The sequence below is a fragment of the Mirounga leonina genome, unplaced genomic scaffold (genome assembly GCF_011800145.1).
Source record: "Mirounga leonina isolate KUSES-001 unplaced genomic scaffold, KU_Mleo_1.0 Mir_127, whole genome shotgun sequence".
NCBI classification, from domain to species: Eukaryota; Metazoa; Chordata; class Mammalia; order Carnivora; family Phocidae; genus Mirounga; species Mirounga leonina.
The window spans coordinates 64,922,495-64,945,489 of record NW_023270316.1 but is presented as its reverse complement, the minus strand read 5'-3'; the positions used below and the strand labels follow the sequence as shown (position 1 = coordinate 64,945,489).

At 39.0% G+C, this 22,995-nt stretch overlaps 1 protein-coding gene and 1 long non-coding RNA gene across 3 annotated transcripts in view; one reads left to right on the top strand and one right to left on the bottom strand.

The window, feature by feature from the left end:
* Window positions 1–176: 176 nt before the first annotated feature.
* LOC118009504 lies at window positions 177–21,420 on the top strand. The gene is made up of 4 exons (XR_004678952.1): window positions 177–410; window positions 515–609; window positions 12,862–12,974; window positions 20,754–21,420. It is a non-coding gene; the product is annotated as an uncharacterized LOC118009504 (long non-coding RNA).
* The window catches only part of ALG5 (ALG5 dolichyl-phosphate beta-glucosyltransferase), a 36,038-nt gene continuing 28,596 nt past the window's right edge, over window positions 15,554–22,995 (bottom strand). For both annotated transcript variants that reach the window (XM_035003531.1, XM_035003532.1), the window contains 2 exons: window positions 17,782–17,867; window positions 15,554–15,744 (listed from right to left, as the gene is read on the bottom strand). In XM_035003531.1, the coding sequence (XP_034859422.1) occupies window positions 15,629–15,744; window positions 17,782–17,867 (202 nt within the window). In that variant the 3' untranslated portion in view covers window positions 15,554–15,628. The remainder of the gene's footprint in view (window positions 15,745–17,781; window positions 17,868–22,995) is intronic.

The following is a 22,995-nucleotide window of genomic DNA, read 5'->3' as shown; positions in this document are numbered from 1 at the left end:
GCCGCGAAGCCTCATCGCCCGTATTAGTGCGCCGACCTGGAAAGCGGCCAGGAGCCCTGCGCACGGGTCCGCCCCCGCCCGCCGCCGCGCGCCCTGGCCGCTCCCGGAGCCCGCGAGGCGGGGGGAGCGCGGCCCGCCCCGCGGCCACGTGCGCGGAAACTTGCGGCCGGGGCGCCTCGGCGCGGCCCTGCGCCGCCCCCCTGGTCCTCCTGCGGGACCCCAGGCTAGCGTCTGTGGGTGACTAAGCCCCGCTGGCGGGCCGTGCTGAGGAGGCTCGGGCCAGCGGGTCACCTCGCGTCTCTCTCTCTCTCTCTCTCTCTCCCGCCACCCCTGACATTTCTTGTGTCCGCCTGGAGCCTGAGGCCAAGGAGGGTTGTTACCAGAGCGAGAGATACAGGACCAACAAATCGGTTTGGATCCCCTTTGCCCCCCCCACCCCCCCACCCAGCCACTCTTTTCTGACACGTTTCTGGGCCCCGATGGTTGCTTTTACTTGCCGTTTGTTCTTTACTAGCTTTTCAGACTAAAGGGATCATTACACCCATCAACAGCACCAGAGCAACTGGTTTGCACTGGCATGGGCAGAAGAAAATCTAATCACTGTGAGTGGTGAGTGGTGGTAAAAACTAGTCGTGTAATTATGTAGATTGTCATTTCTTTATGTGTATTTATTTGCTTAACAGCCTAGCATATAATAATATAATATTATCTAATCTAATAAAGATATGCACTGAACAGCGTTAATGTACAACCTTCTTGCCTCAGGGGCTGGCTACCCCCTAGGTAGCCTGTTTTTTGAGGTCACTGTGGACTCCTAGAACCCACTCAAAATACTTTTAGGCAATGCCACCAACATACCGATGGCCTTTGATTCCCCATCAGCCAGTACCTCTTCACGGAAAAGGCATTTAACTGCGGAGGCAGAGGTAGCATTAAGCGACAAGAGGACAGTATTCCTTTTGCTCCTATATATGGAAAAGGCCTCCAGAAGGCCTTGACACCCCTGAAATGTAAATGCAAGGCTTTGAATTTAACTGCTTGTTTCTAGTTCTCACACGCACTTTCTTCCCCGGCGGATGCCAGTTTTGCATTATCGTACTTTTGTGGTTGAGCGATGACCTTGTTTAAAACAGCATTTGTGGTTGAACCTTAAACTCGAATTTAAGTCCTCATTCTACACCTGGCCCATTTACCTCCACCGCTGCTCCAGGCTGGGTGTGCAACACCAGGAAACATTTGGACTGCTAAAAAGCTACAGATTGTGCTTGATGTGCCCTTTATGACAGTAAACTAATTAGGTCCTCAGAATGAATACCCTGTGGCTCACATTGTTTTTTGTTTTGTTTTTAATGCTATTGAGAAAAGAAACGGCCCAGTCACTATTTCAGTTTCTGTATGTGCATTAGACAATGCTGAGGACACAACGCAGAGCAAGAAACTACAACCTCTGCAATGCTGGATTATGCTTCTGGCATGGAGTCTTTTTAAATTCACAGAATTCCCTTGGCTCTTGGCAGGATCTGGATTTGCAGATTCTTTGAGTGTGTGTAGTCTGCTTTTTCTGTACATTATCATTTACATACCAAGAAATTTTGGCACCTAGAAGTTAGCCTGTCACTTATACAATTCCTATCATTTATTCCTGAAACCTAGTATAGATCCATTATATACAAGGACAATAAGATCTGGTGAGTTCCAAGAAGAAAAGGCCCACTCCAGGAAAGAAGGCTCAGTGTTGACATTCCATTTTTCAGAAGCTGACTATCCATGTAACTGGAAATCCAGACTCTGCTGGATTTTTTTTTCTTCTTGATTAGCTGCAATCTTAGGCTTGCTAGAACTTTCACCAGAAAACTATGTAATGGGAATCATAGGAGGGGTGAGACTCAGTCACAGGTTGTGATTTAGTGGAACAGCCAGTAAAATTTTGGTTCAAGACCTGAAAACCACGGTGAAACTAAGCTCCCCCTTTTCTGAATTGCAATGACTTGGTGCAACATGAGCTCCTGCCACCTATAGAACAGGGATAGGAGGAGGAGTGTCCTTACCCATGAGAGGATCCGTCCTTTTCGCTCGTTAGATGCTCAGCATAGGACCTGATTGTGACAAAGGCTGTAGTAATCCATGGATACCAAGATTCTGCTCTGTGCATCTGCTGTACCTGATGTTTGATCTAGCATTATAATGGTTCCACTCGGAGCCGTAACTAGGAATTGTTGCCTACGGACCCCTTCCACTTCTGGTTTCTTTCGTACGTTTCATCTGTAATTCTGTCCTAACTCTGCACTTTTTCTGACTCTCCCTTGAACTTCTCTTCAAGCCTTCATTCAGCCCATAACCAGTATTAGACACTTTCCTGAGCACAGGTGCCTGGACTAATCACGTGGACACAGAGCACTGGTCCTAAGGAAACTAGGTCTCACTAGGAAAGACACACATGTCAGTGATTATCATGCAGTAACTCTGTGTGTCATTTAGGGGTGAAGGCACAAGGGAGGTGTCAGGGAATCAACACAGAAACAAAATTTCAGCTACATCTTGAGAAGTGAGGATGAATGACCACTACCTCATAGCCAAAGAACCCCCATACCCACAGTCTGGGGGGAGGCAGCTCTGTGGGTGCTGGCTTTGCAGCAGAGGACAGCTGTATTGGAAAGGCAGTCCAGAATGCCTGCTCTGTGCAGAATAGTAGGTTTACGTATGAAAACCCCAGTGTTCCTGAGAACAGTCAAACTCGTTGGATAAATAGGAAAAATAATGTTATTTGGTCAGACGAGAGAGGGTGCGTTCAGGGTGGTATGGCCATAGACAAGATAATGTTAGTAGGTAGGAATATCACCAAATACGTATTCTGGGATTGCAACAAGGGAGTCCTGAAGCATCTTGATTTGGTGGTGAAGAGTGAAAGCTATCTCCTGTTGTGAGATTCTTCCTGCCAGGACCAGGTTAGGCTTTATGCACATCATCTTGTTTCACCCTCGTGACATCTCGGGTTGAGAATTATTATCCCATTTTGCAGAACCTGAGGCATAACCAAATGTTCCCAAGTGTCCGACTCAGAATTCAAACTCCAGTCTGCCTGACTCCAAAACCCAGACATTTAACCACTACACCTCAACTTGAAGTTGAATTGAAAAGTGAGCAGATGTGATATGGGCACAGGAGAATATTGGAATAAATCAAATTCATCCATTCATTCAAATTGTTGTTTAGTAACATGTTCTTTAGGGACTAGATGAGACTGAAAATTTTTTTAATCTTCTTAACCATTTTAAGTATACAGTTCAGTAAAGTATATTCACATTGTGTACAACAGATCTTTAGAACTTTTTCATTTTGCAGAATTGATGATCCATCGCCATTAAACACTAATTTTCCCTCTTCAGTCCCCCCACCCAGCCCTTGGCAACCACTTTTCTACCTTCTATTTCTATGATTTTGACTATTTCAGAGACTTCATATGAGTGGTATTATATTGTATTTGTCTTTCTGTGAGTGGTATTCACTTAGCATAATGTCCTCGAGTTTCATCCATGTTGTAGGACAAGATTTCCTTCTTCTTTAAGGCTTCATAATATTCCATTGTATTTATATACCACATCTTCTTTACCCAGTTCATCAGTCAGTGGACATTTGGGTGGCTTCCACCTCTTGGTTAATGTGGATAATGCTGCAGTGAACATGGGTGTGCAAATACCTCTTTGAAATCCTGTTTTGAATTCTTTGAATTCTTTTGGGTATATACCCAGACGTGGGACTGCTGGATCATATCGTAATTCTGTTTTTAATTTTTGAGGAAACTCCATATCGTTTTCCATATGGTTGCACCGTTTTACATTCCCACCAACAATACACAAGGGTTTCAATTTCTCTGCATCCTTGCCAACACTTGTTACTTTCTTTTCTTTTAATAGTGGCCATCCTAATGAGAGTGATGTGATAGCTTATTGTGGTTTTGATTTGTCTTGCTCTTAATTTTAATAATGTTGAATATCTTTTCATATGCTTTTTGGCCATTTGTATATCTTTTTTGGAGAATTGTTTATTCAAGTCTTTTGCCCATTTTTTAATAGGGCTGTTTGGGTTTTTTTTTGATGGGTTGTGGGGGTTCCTTATATAGTCTGGATATTAACCTTTTATCAGATATGTGGTTTGCAAATATTTTCTCCCTTTCTATAGGTTGCCTTTGCACTCTTGATTATTTCCTTTGATGAACAGAAATTTTAAAATTCTATGTAGTCACATTTGTCTATTTTGCTTTTGTTGTCTTACTTTCCATGTCCATATGTTCACTGCTAGTATATATAAATAAATTGATAATTATATGTTTGTCTTGTATCCTGTGACCTTGCTGAACTCACTTTATTAGTTCTAGGATGCTTTTTTAAAGATTCTCTGGGATTTTTTATGTAAACAATCAATCACGTCATCTACAAATATGGACAGTTTTATTTTCTACTTTCTCACCTATATCCTTTTTTTTTTTTTTTCCCGATCTTCAGCCACCTAATATATCCTTTTATTCCTCATTCTTGCCTTACTGCATTGATTAGAACTTTCAGAACTAGGGGTGTCTGGGTGGCTCAGTTGGTTGAGCAACTGCCTTCGGTTCAGGTCATGATCCTGGAGTCCCAGGATCGAGTTCCGCATCGGGCTCCCTGCTCAGCAGGGAGTCTGCTTCTCCCTCTGACCCTCCTCGCTCTCATGCTCTCTGTCTCTCATTCTCTCTCTCTCAAATAAATAAATAAAATCTTTAAAAAAAAAAAAAAGAACTTTCAGAACTATATTTAATAAGAGTGGTGAAAGTGAGCATCTTTGCCTTGTTCCTGACTTTAGAACAAAGCATGATAATTTTTTTTCACTATTACATTTAATGTTATCTGTGGATGCAGATTCACTTTATCAAGTTGAGGAAGTTCCCTTCTAGTCCTATTTTTCTGAGGGTTTTTATCATGATTGGATGTTGAACTTTCCAAATTTTTTCTGAAGTAATTGATAATTTTTCTTTTTTTATATATTATGATGTATTATGATGTATTATTTATTATACATGATTATTATATTAATTTTCAAATATTGATCCACACTTGCATCCCTGTAATAAACCACACTTGATCATGGTGTATAATTTTTTTTACATAAAGAGGAATTTTATTTGTTAATATCTTATTAAGGATTTTGTGTCTATATTCATGGACGCTATTGTTCTGTAGGTTTTTTTTTTTTTTTGGTACTTTGTCTGGTTTTGATATCAAGGTAGTATTTCATGAAACAAATTGGGAAGTGTTGGGAAGTGTTTCCCTCTTCTTTATTTTCTAGAACAGAGTATGTAGAATTAGTGTTAATTCTTTAAATGCTTGGTAGAATTTTCTAGTGAAATTATTTAAGTTGAATTTTTTAAATTTCATATTCAATTTCTTTAATAGTGTGGGGCTATAGCTATTCAAATGGTCTGTTTCATACTTGCCTTGTACTGTGTGTTTTTCCAAGAAGGTGGCCTATTTCATCTAAGTTGCCAAATTTAAACAATTTAGAGTTGTTTATAGTATTCCCTTATTATCTTTTTGATGTCTGTAGGGTCTGTAGTGATACCTTCTCTTTCAGTCCTGATACTGATAACTGTATCTTCTCTTTTTTCTCTGTCATTCTTGCCAGAGGTTTGCCAATTCTACTGATCATTTCAAAGAAGATCTTTGTTTCACTGCTATTCTCTATTTTTTATTTCTGTTTTCAATTTCATTGCTTTCTGATCTTATCTTTATCATTTCCTTCCTTCTGCTTACTATGGGTCTATTTTGCTCTTATGTTGGGTTGTTGAGGTGGGAACTTAGATTATTGGCTTGAGACTTTCCCTCTTTTCTAATGTATGCATTGAGTGCTATAAACTTCTCTCTCAGCACTTCTTTGGCTGTGTCTCACAAATTTTGTTATGTTCTATTTTCATTTTCATTCAGTTCAATATATATATATATTTAAAATTTCCCTTGGGACTTCCTCTTTGGTCCATGCATTATTTAGAAGTGTGCTGTTTAGTTTCCAAGTGTTTATTTATTTATTTTTTAAAGATTTTATTTATTTATTTGACAGAGAGAGACACAGCAAGAGAGGGAACACAAGCAGGGGGAGTGGGTGAGGGAGAAGCAGGCTTCCCATGGAGCAGGGAGCCCGATGCGGGGCTCAATCCCAGGACCCTGAGACCATGACCTGAGTGGAAGGCAAACACTAAACAACTGAGCCACCTAGGTGCCCCTAGTTTCCAAGTGTTTAGGTGGAGATTTTCCTGTTCTGTTTCTGCTGTTAACTTTTAGTTTCATCTGTTGTATTGGAGAGTACACTCTGTATGATTTCAATTCTTTCATTTGTTGAGGTTTGTTTTATAGTGCAAGATATGATCTATCTTGATATATTTTCAATCAGCATTTGAAGGGAATGTATATTCTGCTGCTGCTGGGTGAAGTTTTCTATAAATGTCTATTAGATCCTGTTAGTTGATGGTGTTGTTTTCTATATTCTTGGTGACTTTATGTGTATTTTTATTTATTTATTTATTTTTATTTTTTTAAAAGATTTTATTTATTCATTTGACAGAGATAGACACAGCGAGAGAGGGAACACAAGCAGGGGGAGTGGGAGAGGGAGAAGCAGGCCTCCTGCAGAGTGAGGAGCCCGATGCTGGGCTCGATCCCAGGACTCTGAGATCATGACCTGAGCCGAAGGCAGCCGCTTAACGACTGAGCCACCCAGGCGCCCTATGTGTATTTTTTAAATCATTTTTTGAGAGAGGAGTATTGAAGCCTCCAACTATAATTTGTCTATTTTCCCTTTCGGTTCTATCAATTTTTACTTCACATATTTTGTTACTCTTTTGTTTGTGGCATACACATTTAAGATTTCTAGGTCTTCTTGGTGGGTTGAATCTTTATTATTATTATATAATGTTCCTTGTAATTTTTTCGAGTTAAAGTCACTTTATCTGATATGATAGCCACTTCTGCTTTCCTTTTTGATTCAGGTTTATATGATATATATTTTCCTATTATTTTAGTTTAGATATGTCTATATTGTTATATTTGTAGTGAGTATCTTGTGGATACTATATAGCTGGGTCATGTTTTTAAATCCTCTCTGCCAATCTCTGTGTTTTATTTGTTTAATTTAGACCATTTGCATTTAATGTAACATATTATTCATATGTTAGAGCCTGTCTGCTATTATGTTTTTTGTTGTATGGTTGTTCTGTTTTTTTGTTTCTCTGTTTTCTTTTTCTGCTGTCCTGTGAGTTACTTGAACAATTTTTAGAATTCCATTTTGATTTATTTGTAACCTTTTTGAATTTATGTTATGTACAGCTTTTTTAGTGATTGCTCTAGATATTACATTATGTATACATAATTTATCACAGTCTACTATTATTTTACCAGTTAGAAGGAATTACAGAAACCTCTGTTCTTAACCCCTCTGCCCTCCCTTATTTATAATTATATAATTGTGTTTTATATTCCTCTACATACATTTACAACATCAGACAGTTACAATATTTGCTTTCACCATCAAACATAATTTTAAAAGTCTAGGAGAGTAGGAAAGTCTTTGTATTTACCAATATTTTGCTTACCATAAGCTTTCTTCCTTCCTAATGTTCCAAGGTTCTTTTAATATTTTCTTTCTGCTTAGAGAACTTTGTTTAGCTATTGTTTTGGTAGGTCTATGGATACCAGATTCTCTAAGCTTTCCTTCATCTTCATCTGAGATTGTCTTGATTTTCCTTTCATACTTGAAGGATTTTTTTCCCTAAGTATAAGAATCTGTGTTGATAGTTCCTTTCTTTTAGCACTCAAAAAATATTGTGCCACATTCTTCTGACCTCCATGGTGTCTGATGGTAAATTCTGTAATTCTGATTATTTTCTCACTACAGGTAACATGCCATTTTTTTTCTGATGGCTTTCAAGATTTCAAGAGTTTTCTGTCTGTAGTTTTCAGAAGTTTAATTATGATGTGTCTTTGGGGAGTTTATCCTATAAGGAATCTGAATCTGTAGGTTTATGTTTCTTGCCAGGTTTGAATTTTTGGCCATTATTTCCCCAAGTACTTTTTCAGCCCTTGCAGGAACTCTGATGATACAAATGTTAGATCTTTTTATAGTTTCATAGGTTCCTGAGGCTTCTTTTTTTTCATTTTATTTTCTTTCTTTTGATCAGATTAGAAATTTCTATTTATCTTTCAGGTTACTGACTCCTTCCTTCATCACCTTCATTCTACTGTTGAGCCATCCACTGAAATTTTTATTTTAGTTATTGTGTTTTTCAGTTCTAAAATTTCCATTTAGTTTTTGAGATCTTCTTTTCCTTTACTGAGATTTTCTTTTGTTTTCTTTTCTTTTTTCTTTTGCTTTCTTTCTTTCTTTTTTTCTTTTTTGCTAAGGCTTTTTGTTTTTTCATTAATTTCAAGCATGCTTATAATTGCATTGTAGCATTTTTATGATGGCTGCTTTAAAATCATTGTCAGATAATTCTAACATTTCTGTATTCTCAGTGTTGGCATCTATTGATTATTTTTATTCAAGTTGAGATTCTTCTGATTCTTGTTTTGACATGTGATTTTCTCTTGAAACCTGGACATTTTTTTTAAAATGTTTTCTTAGACTCTGGCTCTCATTTAAACCTTTCATATTAGCTAGGTTTTTCTGACACTACTCTGGCAAGGGAAGGGGGAGTCTTGTTATATTGTCAGGTGGAGGTGTAAGTACAGATTTCCCACTTGGCCCCTATAGATATCAAAAGGAAAGGGGGGCTACTTATTACTGTTGGAGGGATGGGAGTTCTGGCTACATGGTCTTCAATGTGACTATGGTAAGGGTGGCTTTATTACTGCTGGACCACCAGAGAAACTGAGGCCTCCTCTGACACCATCTCAGTGGGGGTTGGGGGGTGAAGCAGCTTGTTACTCAGTGAGGAGGGGATGGGAGTGAGAGAGGCTCCGTGCTGATCTCCACTGATGTCATGATGTAGAGGACTCATTACTGGCTGGTGGGAATGAAAGTCCTGCTCCCTACTTGGCCTTCTCTGACTTCACCCTGCTAAGGGTGTTCAGGAGCCTTATTACAGCCTCATGAGGGTACCAGTCTAGGCTCCCCATTCAGCCTTTGCTGTTGTTAGCAAGGGTGGGGTCATCATTTTTTTCTGTAGTGTTTGATTGGAATGGAGCAGTAACTGTCTGAAGGTTTTCTGTTTTGCTGACCTTGCTCCTTTCATGGTCTTTTGGCAAGAGAGAGAGGCATTTTAGGGACTTTTTTTTTGTTTGTGCCCATCAGCATTTTTAGGTGACTGCTTCACCTACAAGTCTGGGATATATGAGACAAAAAGAAAACCCAAGGAGGGGCTCAGTCATTAAGCATCTGCCTTTGGCTCAGTTCATGATCCCAGGATGCTGGGATCGATCCCCGCGTTGGGCTCCTCGCTCCGCGGGAAGCCTGCTTCTCCCTCTCCTACTCCCCTTGCTTGTGTTGACCCTCTCGCTGTGTCTCTCTCTGTCAAATAAATAAATAAAATCTTTAAAAAAAAAAAGAAAAGGAAAGAAAACCCAAGGAAGTCACCACCATGTCCTTCCATATGTCTCAAGGTCCCTAGACAGTCTGCCTTCTTCTTGCACCATTCAGAGTCTACTTATGTTTCTTTTATATATAATGTCCAGGGGTTTTATTTGTACTTAGCAAGAGAGATAGATAAAGTCATTTACTCCACCTTTCCAGAAGTGGGAGTACTTATTTTAATTTTTTTGCAATAGAATAATTATCCCAATTTAGCTGGCCCTTCCACTAAAATTTTTGAGAAAATATTTCTTTAGATCTCAAGGAATACAGTGAAAACAATAAATGAGTAGGACTGCTATTCTAAGTTTATTTCAGAAGAATGACAAAGAGCAAAAGGAACTGAGAGGATATAAACTATCTTCCCAGATGGAGGTGTTTTTACTTCCATCGAAGTTGTACATTGTGCATGGAGAGCCCCATAGAAATATAATAATTTAGGGAAAGTTCTCCTAATTTTGAACTGCAAGATTTAGTTTTCCTCAGAACATATCTGGCCCCTTGATTTTACATTATTTGAATTACTATATAAATGCCACATTTTCTTTCCAAGTTGACTATTTGAGGGTAGACACATTTTAAATGTGGCACTGCAATTGATTTTCTCCTTATTGTATAATAAATCTACCCAACAATGCTTGGAAGCTAGGCATTCAATATGCATGTACTTAGTGAATGATAGAATGAATGAGTGATTTATAAAATGTATATATATATTTTAAGATTTATTTATTTATTTGAGAGAGAGCACAGTGCGAGGGGTAGAGAGAGGGAAAGAGAGAATCCCAATCAGGCTCCTCACTGATCCCAGGAGCCTGAGATCATTATCTGAGCCAAAACCAAGAGCCAGATGCTCAGCCAACTACGCCATCCAGCGCCCCAAAAGATATTTTTTTCTAAAGACTTGACAGTGTATATATATTGTTACTTTAAGGACTTGTACTTTCTCTTCAATTTTATTTTGGAGGGTTCAAATTTCAATTCATACCACTGTTCGGTTGGAGCATGTTTGTGGGCACTATGGCTTTTGGGGCCTAGGTTTTACTGTCCCTGTTCTCATAGTGGAAGGAGTTACATTGACAATCACCTGCCCTCTACCTTCATCACAGACACACACATACACACATGTACACGCACACGCACACAGATGTGTGAGCACATTATCTTGTTAATGTCAACATTCATGGGTCAGAGAGGTAGTATACATAACTTCATTTCCCAGCTGTATTTCTGAGGTGCGTTGTGATACTTCTCAGATGAGGATCGCTGCTGTCACTCCTGGTCCTTTCTCTGCCCTCAGTCATTTCTGTAGGACTGTCTCCCTTTTGATGTAGCACTGGAAGCAGGCTTCTGCTGATTTCCATAGGAGCCCTTGCCCTTCCCCATCGGACCCTCCCAGGTAGGGGAAGTTGCCCACAGCCTCTGCAGAAGCTGCAGTGAGGTTTGAACCCCATGCTGGTGTGCCTGACTTTTCACTGGGGTTCCTAGAGGCTGTGGGTAGAGATAATTCCCTGGCATTCCCACCTGGAAAATGGGAAACAGTTTCTCCACAGAAATGGCATTGCAAAGCATGGTTAGGTATTACTACGGACTAGTGCAGGGTAGTTCAGGTATATTCTAGGCTTATATATGTTTCAGACTGCTGCAAGGACTTAACCATACTTTTCTGATACTATTTTCATGGGAAACACCTTATGGGTTCCAAACAACTGACTTTTAAGCTGGCTTGGCTTTATAAGTTGAAGACAGGCAAATGCCTACAGGCGTGTGGTTCTACAGGTAAGATTTGCAGGCATCATGTCTTTAAAATGCAAAATCCTCAGAAGGCAAGGATAGGATCTGTTTTGCTTGCACATGTAGAGCACTCGATCACTGTATCAAGTGATCCTGGGATGAGTTTTTAAAAAAAATCTATATATCTGTTATTTGTATCTATCCGTCTATATTCTGTACAGAAAGAACATCTAGATGGGATCAAATCTGTAAAGATACTGCTTTTATGTGACGATCAAAATACTACCTAGAGTTTTATTCAAAATGGGTGAATTACAAATGTATCACTTCATAGAGTCCTTTATTGGATTAACAATAAAATCATTAATTTGTGGGTTTGCTGGATTTTGAGATTGCACAAAAACAAAACAGCCTCCTAGACTGCTACTTCAGGGGATTTAGCTGAAATAAAGTGGATAAACTCATTCCTGTAATTTTTTTTTTTTTTTGACAAATGAATTGAAATGGTGGCATTAACTTTCTGAAAACCTTATTGAACAGTCACAATTTAGGATGCTGTGTAGACACACACATAAAAGGCAAGGTTTCTTCTTTTTTTTTAAAGATTTATTTATTTATTTGAGAGAGCGAGAATGAGAGAGAGTACATGAGAGGGGGGAGGGTCAGAGGGAGAAGCAGGCTCTTCGCTGAGCAGGGAGCCCGATGCGGGACTCGATCCCGGGACTCCAGGATCATGACCTGAGCCGAAGGCAGTTGCTTAACCAACTGAGCCACCCAGGCGCCCCACAAGGTTTCTTCTCTTAAGGAAATTATAATTCAATAAAGAAAATGGAAAATAGAACTGGAGAATCAACCATGAATGGTGGAGTACATAACTATGGAGAGACATGGAATTACAGATGCCAACAAACACATTATCATCTAGATGTAACCTTAAGTCAACCTCCATATTAAATATTCTGTAAGAACAAGTCAGAAGGTAGAAAATAAATGGTCAAGTTGTCTGATAGTAATGAGCTTATCCTCTCAGTTTTAATCATGTCCCATGATCCTTTATATTTCCTATTTGTTTTTTTTATTTAGAGGAAGTACAACTACTGGCTACTAGTGGGACCTTGGGCAAATTACTTGACTAAGCCTACTTATTCATTTCTGAAATGTGGGTAATTATTCCTATATGATAGATTTGTTTGATCAGACTAATGCATGTAAAATTCTTTTTTTTTTTTTAAATGTTTTATTTATTTATTCATGAGAGTCAGAGAGAGAGAGAGAGGCAGAGGCAGAGGGAGAAGCAGGCTCCCCGCCTAGCAGGGAGCCCGATGTGGGACTTGATCCCAGGACCCTGGGATCATGACCTGAGCCGAAGGCAGACGCTTAACCATCTGAGCCACCCAGGCGCCCTGCATTTAAAATTCTTATCAAACTTTCTTATACATAGGTAAAATAATAGTAGCTGATATTTTCACTTTTGCTATGGCTGCTTATTTTTGTTAGCAGGCTCTGTAATGTCAACAAAAACTACATTTTCTCTTACAGAGTGCTTCTGATTCTACACTATGCTGTTATCCTAGGTGAATATGGGCTTAGAAAGGTAAATTGGCATCAAGGATATCAGAACCCTTTCTTAATAGTGTTCATGGATGAACCACGTAAGTATTGATACTTCCCTCTTAAAATTCCTATATGTTTCAAATATGCATTTTTATCATTAGCTCGCAAAGAGCCATACAGGCATACCTCAGATAGATCGTGGGTGTGGTTCCAGACCACTGCAGTAAAGCACATACTGCAATAAGGTCAGTCGAATGAATTTTTTGGTTTCCCAGTGCATATAATAATTATGTTTACACTATTCTGTAGTCTGTTAAGTGTGTAAGAGCATTATATCTAAAAAAAATACACACCTTGATTAAAAATTACTTCATTGCTAAGAAATGCTAACCATCATCTGAGCTTTCAGTGAGTCGTAATCCCTGATCATAGATCACCGTAACAAATATAATGACAAATTTTGAAATGTTGTGATAATTGCCAAAATGTGACAGACATGGATTGAACAAATGCTGTTGAAAAAATGGCACCGAGACTTGCTTGACACAGGGTGACCAAACTTCTCATTTGTAAAAAAAATATGAAATATCTGTGAAGCACAATAAAACAAGGTATGCCTGTAAATTATTTTATTTTTATTATAGTTTCATGAAGGATCTTATTTTTGGTTCAGGTTTGTACTTTAAACGCTTTTAAATGCTCATGATCATTCTACTATTGGCTTTCTATCATTTCTACTTGCATAAGCCTTGCTTTGTTCTCTTCATTTCAGGGACTTAAATTTAAGCTCTTAAAATCTGGTAGTAAATGAAGTTTGTTTATTCACTTAATCAGCAGTGTCTACTATAGGTTAAGCACTGTGCTGGGGATACTAATGTGAGTAAGAAATGGTTTCTGTTTTCAAGGAACTTATTGTCTACTGCAGATGTGATCATATCACTGTTGTTGAAACTACTAGGGAGGAGTCGTTTTTCAGCTTATTTACTTTTTCACTTAAGTCTTTATTTATTTTAAAGATTTTATTTATTGGAGAGAGAGAGAGAGTGAGCGAGCGAGAGAGCATAAGCTGGGGGAGAGGCAGAGGGAGAGAGCCCCGATGCGGGGCTTGATCCCGGGACCCTGGGATCATGACCTGAGCTGAAGGCAGATGCTTAACTGACTGAGCTGTCCAGGCGCCCCTAAGTCTTGTCTTTAAAATGTTTTATTTAGTGTACTTCTGAAACTTTCTACTTTTCTATCTCCAATTTTCATAGCTTCAGAAACTGAGGTAGCATAGTCATTAGGGTGTAGGCTTTGGACCCAGACTACCTGGGCTAGAATCACGACTCCACACTGTTTCTTAGCTATGTGACCTTGGGTAAGTAACCACTTTATGCCAGTTTCCTCTTCCATTATAAAAGCGAGTGAATCATTATATACTAAGTGCTTAGAACAGTGGCAGGCATACAGTAAGCACTCAGTAAATGTTAGATATTGCTATTAGTTCTTCTAAAACATCAGAAACAGTCTGATTCTGAATTTTAGGGGTAAATTATAATTGCTATTCATTAGTCTTTATAGTATATCAAAAACAGGCTTCTGATGTTAAAGTGTAGATATTTATTAATATTACAGAACATTCTTTTTCTTGGGCACCTGGGTGGCTCAGTTGGTTAAGCGACTGCCTTTGGCTCAGGTCATGATCCTGGAGTCCCGGGATTGAGTCCCATATCGGGCTCCCTCCTTGGTGGGGAGTCTGCTTTTTCCTCTGACCCTCCCCCCTCTCATGCTCACTCTCTTTCTCTCAAATAAATAAAATCTTAAAAACAAAAAACAGCAAAAAAAACCCCACCTTTCTTTTTCTTAAGTAATCTCCACACCCCGTGTGGGGCTCGAACTCACAACCCCGAGATCAAGAGTCCTATGCTCTACTAATTGAGCCAGTCAGGCGCCCTCAAAACTTTTTTTAATAAAGAATTTCCAGTTTCTAATAACATGAACTCAAGAGCCAGGTGTTGCCCAGAGGTAAGAGAATAAGTGCAGTGTGCGTCAGTAAAATTGGGAAGGAGAGAAATAAGACCATATAAGGAAGTAGATGCCTTTGTGACAGAACCTACATCCTTTAACATAATTTTCTAGAGTTTAAGAAGTTGAAATATGGACTTAATACTGATAAATTTATATATAAACATATGCTAATTTGATTTTTAAATCTCTGAGCATAGATACATGATTGTGGTTATATTTAAGTTCATGAAAATTATACAGGTACTTTAAAGTAAGAATAATTGATTTTCTCTTCTGTTTAAAAGTTGTATTTCTCAGAATCATAATGATAATTGATCTAAATAAACAAAATTGCCAAAGCAAAAGAAAATCTGACTTTGTTACAAATACCTTACTTTTTTTGGTCCAAAAGAGGTATAAGCATTTTTAGTTACGGCAGTTAATTCTTTTTTTTTTTTTTTTTTAAAGATTTTATTTATTTATTTGTCAGAGAGAGAGACAGAACACAAGCAGGGGGAGAGGCAGGCAGAGGGAGAAGCAGACTCCCTGCCGAGCAGGGAGCCCGATGTGGGACTCGATCCCAGGACCCTGGGATCATGACCTGAGCCGAAGGCAGCCGCTTAACCAACTGAGCCACCCAGGCGTCCCATGGCGGTTAATTCTTAAAATTACCAAAAGGCAGACAATGGCATAGGTTTACTTAAAATTTTAATTTCAAATGAAATGTGTGACACTGATACATAAGGATACAAAGATGGCAAATAACCTAATTCTTCTTCTTGGTTTGTTCAAGCCTCCAGGCACCAGTCAAATATCGAAGTCGTATAAAAAGTAGGTCCTTGCCCATTTGTAGCCAGCTCCAAAATGGAACTAATTTAGAACCTGCGATTTAAAAATAATTAAAAATGAATTAACTTAAATAAACTCTGGAGAAAATTTATCAGTTTAAAATTACATTTTAGGTCAGTCAAATGACCTTTGTGACTTTCTAGTCACCTTATTTTTTATATTATGTATGCATGTATGTATTTATGTATATATTTAATTCCATCTACACACTTAAAAATGATTTTTTAGGACAAATTTTCATGTTTTACACGCTACTTTTCAGTCTCCACACACAATATAAATTAATAATCTGGGATAAGAAATCCAAGACAAAAACCCAACTTTTATTCTAATTCTCCCAAAGATTCTCAATCAGCTAAAAGAAACACAGTCTTAGCTAGGACATCTTGTCCAGTGGTTGCCAAATGGCAGCGTGCCAAGCCAGCTGACTATAGGAGGTCTGCCTCCTGGAGCATGTTTTAAAAGCTTGTCTTCCTTGATTTTATCCCATGGAATTTTTTTATTAAGTCACGAGTAGACTGCAGGTCAGGTAACTGGGGTATTGGATGGTGAAGGGTCATGGCCAATATCAAAATACTAATCACTGACAATTTTCTAAATTTAAGCCCAAATACTCTAGCTCCTTCCTCTTTTCCCCCCCCCCCCCCCACTTATTGAGGTATAACTGACAAATAACATTGAAATATATTCAAAGTACAGAATGTATGGATTTGATATATATACATATATACACAATGTATATATTTCTATACACATACTGTAAAATGATTACCATAGTCAAATTAACACATCTACCTTAATTTTATTTGAATCATTTACAAAAGAATTAAACATCTTCAAAGCTAAATTGAGTCGTTTCTCTAATAACACAAACAAAACATCTTGGAAGTTAAATGAAACTGGGAAGGATCTAAGTTGTGGAGATTTCAGTTGGCCCTATTATAGGGAGGAGGGACTGAGGGTATATGGCCAAGGATTCTGGGAATGACTAATACAAAATTATTCACTGAGTGCCCATTAATGAAAAGTAATACATAACTATCTCTGAAATGCACATGAGCAAATGATGTAAATATGAAACACATTTTTTACTTTCTCCCACTTCAATTTCCCACAGAGTCTATGCTGGACATAGATCAACACAGATCAACACAGCAGATCCTTCTAAGTCTGAGCAGTCCTTTATCGGCTTCTCAATCCCCTTTGATCTCAGCAGCTACTATGGAGAGTAGTTAAATTTGATTCAGCAAGACTCCAAGAGGTTTGAATTTGTTCTAGACTATATAGTTTGTATGATCCCCAGACCTTCTCCTGTCCCTAAACACCCACAGTTACAGAACAATAATGGCATATTACAACAAAGACTTTCTGGGAGGAGGCCATGCTCAGCAGGGGCGGGGTGACTCTGAAAGTCTCCAGGTGATTGTTAACTGCTTCCACACTGTGAATTAATTTTGGAGCATTCTAATGTAAGTAAAGAGAAAACTAGAATATATTTTAAGTTCTAAAATTATAAGCAGTCTAAGCTTTTTCAAACAGGAATTATTAAGAATCACGACAGATTTCTCATTATTAGAAATCTTAGAGATTTTCACATTTTTTTGGATATATATACTGGCTCTGAATGGACTGTGGGCATTTGGAGTAAAAACAACTATAATTCCTTATTTAGCTCCGCATGGTGGCTTGTAGGTACTCAATACCTACTGAGTAATGAAATAAGACCATACTAAATAAAAGGTGATACAAACAAAATTTATCTCAAAAGACTGATCAACCTTGTGTCTAGCCTCAGATTGCCATGATCCTGTCTGCTGCAGAAGTTTTACTGAATTTCTTGGGCCAGGTAGTCGGCCTACTGAAGACCCAGGAAGAGATTGCAGGGAGAAGGCAGTAAGCCATTTGGAGGGTGGAGGGGATTAGGAGGGTAACTCTCTATGGAACTGCCCCTCTCAGTCAGGTCAGCTGAGTAGGCCCTATGGGGCAGCCAGCTTACTTTACTGGTCAACTGTATTGTCACCAACCCCCCACCCCACTTAAGATCAGCTGTAACATGAACAATATGCTCACCTTCAATTTCAGTCCAGTTGACAGCAATTTCTGCTATTGGAATTTTAAAGAACTGTGCTATGTAAAGTAATTCTACATCAAATGCCCTGAAACAGAAAATATATTGATTTTTATTTTTAAAAAGACAAATAGAGTATAATTAAATCTCTACCTTGGCATGTTTTACAGAAGCTTATAAGGCAGATATATAGCTTATATAACTGAAAGTCAGATTCATAGAAGGTCAAATAAAAGGTTAAGTAGTTTAGGAGCTTCAAGGTAAATAGTGTGTCACTGCATAACATTTAAATGAGAAATATAGTGTCTCTATCATAACTCAGAAACTCTCAGAGGTAAAATTGGCCTGTTGGGCTCTAAGAGAAAATTTAATCATGCAAATTTTCAAGATTGATGGTTTTCAATCCCAGGCTTAACTAGCTCAAGGTACAGAACTGATAGCATTTTCAACTGATTCAGAGAGCTGATAAAACAGAACTCTGAGCAGCTCTTGGAGAAAAATGTTGTCAATCACTTTAGAGTTGCTTGATTACATTCATCTACCACCAAAGGATCAATTTCTTTTTTAAATACAGGGTTGCCTACGGCCTTGTTTTTTCCTTTTCATCTCCCCATGCCATTCTGGGCAAGACAGTACTACCAGCCTTTGAAGTGAAAAGCCACTTTAGAGTAGTCTGAAATGCTCTTTGGGTATAACTAAATACATACATGGGAATTAGATATATTGTCTCATTTTAACTTACACTGTTAAAATCATCTCTAGTCTGAATTCCCAGTTCCTCCTTCCTTCTCCCTATGAAAGGCTCTGAAAGCTCCTCCTCAGTTACCCCTTGGTTTAGGTGAAATCTGCTTTCCCTAAAGTTTCTGAGCCCTGACTTAGAAGTTTTCTTGGATTCTGCTTACAAATTCTCTGAAACCAGTTTCTTCCTCTCAGTGGCAGTGAGCTCAGGGAGAGAAACAGCACTACCTATTAAACTTTCTTCATGCCCTTGTAACCAAAAGCGCTGGAGGCCTTTACTGTTTTGCTTTCTTCTTGCTCTGTTAAGCAAACCCCTGCCCCCCCACTTTCTAGACTGCATGGAACACACTTCAAACTTCCAGGGGTTGGTTTTAAAATATTAGCACAAACAAAAAAATACCTAAAACCCACTTCTATTTGATTTTCCTGATCCCAGACAACTTGAATTTGGGAGCTTTGTCTTTTTGGCCACAAAACTACTACTGTCCATTCTGTGACTAGTTTAAATCCCAAGTATTTGGATAATTCAATATGAAAACTATTTTTTTTAGAAAACACTTAATGCTTTTTCTTATCCTAATAAAATATTTACTTAAGATGATAAAACCATCTACAAAAGCGTTCTTTGTGTTGTTAAAAAGACTGTGTAAAACTTCTGTTAACTAGCCTGGGACACTCAAGAAAGGAGGAAATTATTTGACTATTAAGCCTGGTTAACCCTTAATCCTCTCCTTTAACACAAAACAAAACAAAAAATACCTAAAAGGCTGAATTAGTTTTAATGATAGTCAATAATCTGAACAAGATTATTAAGTATTGTTCTAAGGATATCAGCATATAGTGACTTATCAAAGACATAAAACAACATGAGAATGATGAGTAGGAAGGAGTGGGGGAAAAAAGCACTGATTAATTGAATTTATATTAAAAAAATTGAAAGGGCTATTCGTCTTCTACTATTACTTTTACTCTATCTTCCTCTTTTAACATTTTAAGACATGAAGATGTTTACTTAAAAAAAATGCGTAGTTCACATCACCATATTATAAGAGACTAATCTGTTACCAAAGAAAACAAAATTAAAATACCAAGTATTTCTGGATAGAGCCTTATGCTATTGTACAGAAACAGTATAAGGGTTAGTCTCCAACTCAGATGCCTTCATGTGTTTTTGTAGATGTAGGGAGGGCAGAACCACTGTTTTCTTTTGTTACTCAGTTCCTGGTAAAGCTGTGACCTCACAGATATATTTCTGAAGAACAAAGAGCGTGTTGATGCTCTGTTAAAGACAGCAGACCCACACATACCCTCCTGGCTCCCTCCTGAAATCCCACTAAAATTAAAACAACAATGATGGAATAAACACGTAAGAACAAAGAAGGGATGAAAGTAATAAAAAAAATATGAAACTTAGAAAGTAGCTGGACAACTGGTAACTAGGAAACGGAGGCTGTGACAATGGGAGAAGCCTAGAACAGACGAATGGGTACCGCAGAGTCCCCCAAAGGCTCCGGCATCACTGGCCTCGCTGCAGATGATGTCTGCAAGTGGTGCAGGTGGGGCTTCAAAAGGTAGGACTCACGGAAAATCTCTAGGAGGTTCTCTTTTGCTCAGGTTGTTTCTGTGAATGCTGGCAGCCAGGCTCCTATCTCCCAGGCAGGAAATCCAGAGATCCCGCTTTTGTGAAAACAACCAGCCCAAAAGATAATGACAGCTGGGAGTTTCCCACACCAAGTGGCCCTGCTACTTAATCTGTAGTGACATCGACCAGTTGATCAGAGTTCTCTGATCATGCACACAGCTTCCGATGAGCTTTTCAGGACCATACTAGACACATGTGAGGATAGAGGTTCCACATCTGTTTTATAGGAGGGAAGAGAAAAAGGGTATGGGTTTGCAGATTTGGAGTAGCTACTGCATGCTTGACAAGATGCATGAAAAAGAGCCACACTAAGTCCCTGAAATCATGGTATTTCAAAACACTGTGGAGAAAAAGCTTCCAAAAGGAGCTGGGAACAACATGCATAGACAAAGAATTGAGATTCAGATTACTGTCAGAATTGGACTTCTCCACAGAAACACTGAGTGCCAAAGACAATAGAGCAATGCTTTCAAAATCCTGAGGAAAAATGACTTCCAACCTAGAATGCTTTCTCCAGCTATTAGGCAAATGGGAGGGGAGACTAAAGGTATGTTTCACACGCAGGGTCTCAAGGTTTCTTTCTCCAATGTTTAGGAAGTTTAATAGAGGATGTGCTCTACTGCAATCGGGGTGCAAACCAAGGAAAAGGAAGAACAGGGACTGTGCAGCAGACCAGAGAACAACTAGAAAGGTGAGAGCCAACAAGATGTCTCCAAGAAAAAGGTGAAACTGATGCGTGATCTGGTGCATGGGAACATAGGGAGATACTTTCTACTTCGCACAGAGTGTGAGCCTAAGTGACAGGTCCATAGTAAAGTGGCTGACAGAAACTCCAGATATTTATTATCCTCAGGAAAACAGAAAGTACAAGACAGGTAATATAATCATATTGCATACTATGGCTCAAATACGAATTATCTTCACACAGCTATACCAATCAGTTGTGATCTAACCACAAATTATGTAGAAACTGCTTTAGGAGGATACGTGTGAGGGTGTACAGGGGTTTAAGAGAACTACATACTTATCTGTTGATTTATTTTGGAAAGTAGTATCTAAAACTGAAAAAAGGAGACAGGGCTATGCAAACCCATTATTTTGAATATGAAAGCAAATACCACAAAAAAATAGCAGAGAGTTGAGAGTGACTATAGTTAGGAAGTAGGAATTAGGGACAGAGGGAGATGGGGCAAGGGATGATGACTTTTTAGTATAAGCCTTATGGAACTGACTTTAAATTATTAGCATGTATAACACTGATTTTAAATAAGTATTCATCAGGGTGCCTGGGTGGCTCAGTTGGTTAAGCGACTGCCTTCAGCTCGGGTCAGGATCCTGGAGTCCCAGGATCGAATCCCACATCGGGCTCCCCACTCAGTGGGGAGTCTGCTTCTTCCTCTCACCCTCTCCCCTCTCATGCTCTCTCTCACTCTCTCTCAAATAAATAAATAAAATCTTAAAAAAAAAATAAGTATTCATCAGAAGAAAGTACATTTCCAGGAATCCATTTTTTTTAAAGATTTTATTTGAGAGAGAGAGAGAGAGAGCACGGTGAGGGGGAGAGGCAGAGGGAGAGAGATTAAATCTTAAGCAGACTCTCTGCTGAGCAGGGAGCCTGATACGGGGCTTGATCCCAGGACCCTGAGATCACGACCTGAGTGGAAGAAGGCAGATGCTTAACTGACTGAGCACCCAGGCGCCCCTAAAGGAATCTATTTTTAAAATTACTCATAAATTGGGTCCAATTATACTTCAATATTAAATGTAAAGAATTTACATGAGATACAGTTCTGAGGATGGAGATTATGTATACACTTATATATTTAACATTATGTATATCTTTAATGTTTAGCATAACCCATACTCAGGTCTGTAATTTTTTTTTTTTAAGATTTTATTTATTTATTTATTTGAGAGAGAGAGAGAGAATGAGATAGCACAAGCAGGGGGAGTAGCAGAGGGAGAGGGAGAAGCAGACTCCCAACTGAGCAGGGAGCCCCATGTGGGACTCAGTCCCAGGATCCTGGGATCATGACCTGAGCTGAATTTCAGGCAGACACTTAACCGACTGAGCCACCAGGCACCTGCCTGCCCAGTTTTTTAACTATAGCTTGATGATCTGGTCTGGAGAGTAAGGGTTGGCTGCTCTAAGGAAGAACTGAAAAAGAAGTTGAGAAGGGAAGGGTCCCCATTTGGAGACAGATTATGCAGCACCTCTAAAGGCCACAGGAAGGCACTGGGAAGCCACTGAAGGATTTTAAGCAAAAGAGGTGCATTTGATTGATCACTTTTAATTTTTGAAAAGACTCCTTGGGCTACAGCAAAGGCAATGATGGTGTCCTGGATGGTGGTGGGAAGATGAAGAGAAATGAAGGGACAGCTTCTGTCTATCAGTGTTATTCACTAAACAGGCAGAGAGCTGAGGTGAGCTCTAGGATAATGACAACCCGGAGGACCAGGATATGTCAAGAGAGAGCGCTCAGAAGTATGGAACACTGCTGATGGGTTCATTAAGACACTAAGTGGTCATATCAAACTTGACCACTGGGTTTCATGACAGGAGGTCCCTAGATGCTGAGATGGAGGGATGGGGAAAATCCATATTGAGGTGGGGTGAGGCATGAGTGGGAAGAGAGAAAACAGAAGACCTAGAGCACTCTTTCAAGAAAAGACTGGCTGTGAAAGAAGGCTGGAGCTGGAGGGGGGGTGTCAATGGAGAGAGGGTTTTTTTTTTAATGGCAAGAGAAATTTCAACTTGTTTTAAAAACTGATGGGAAAGATATGGTTGACAGGAAAAGACAAGACAAATAAGCGAACAGGATGAAGTTCTTAAGGA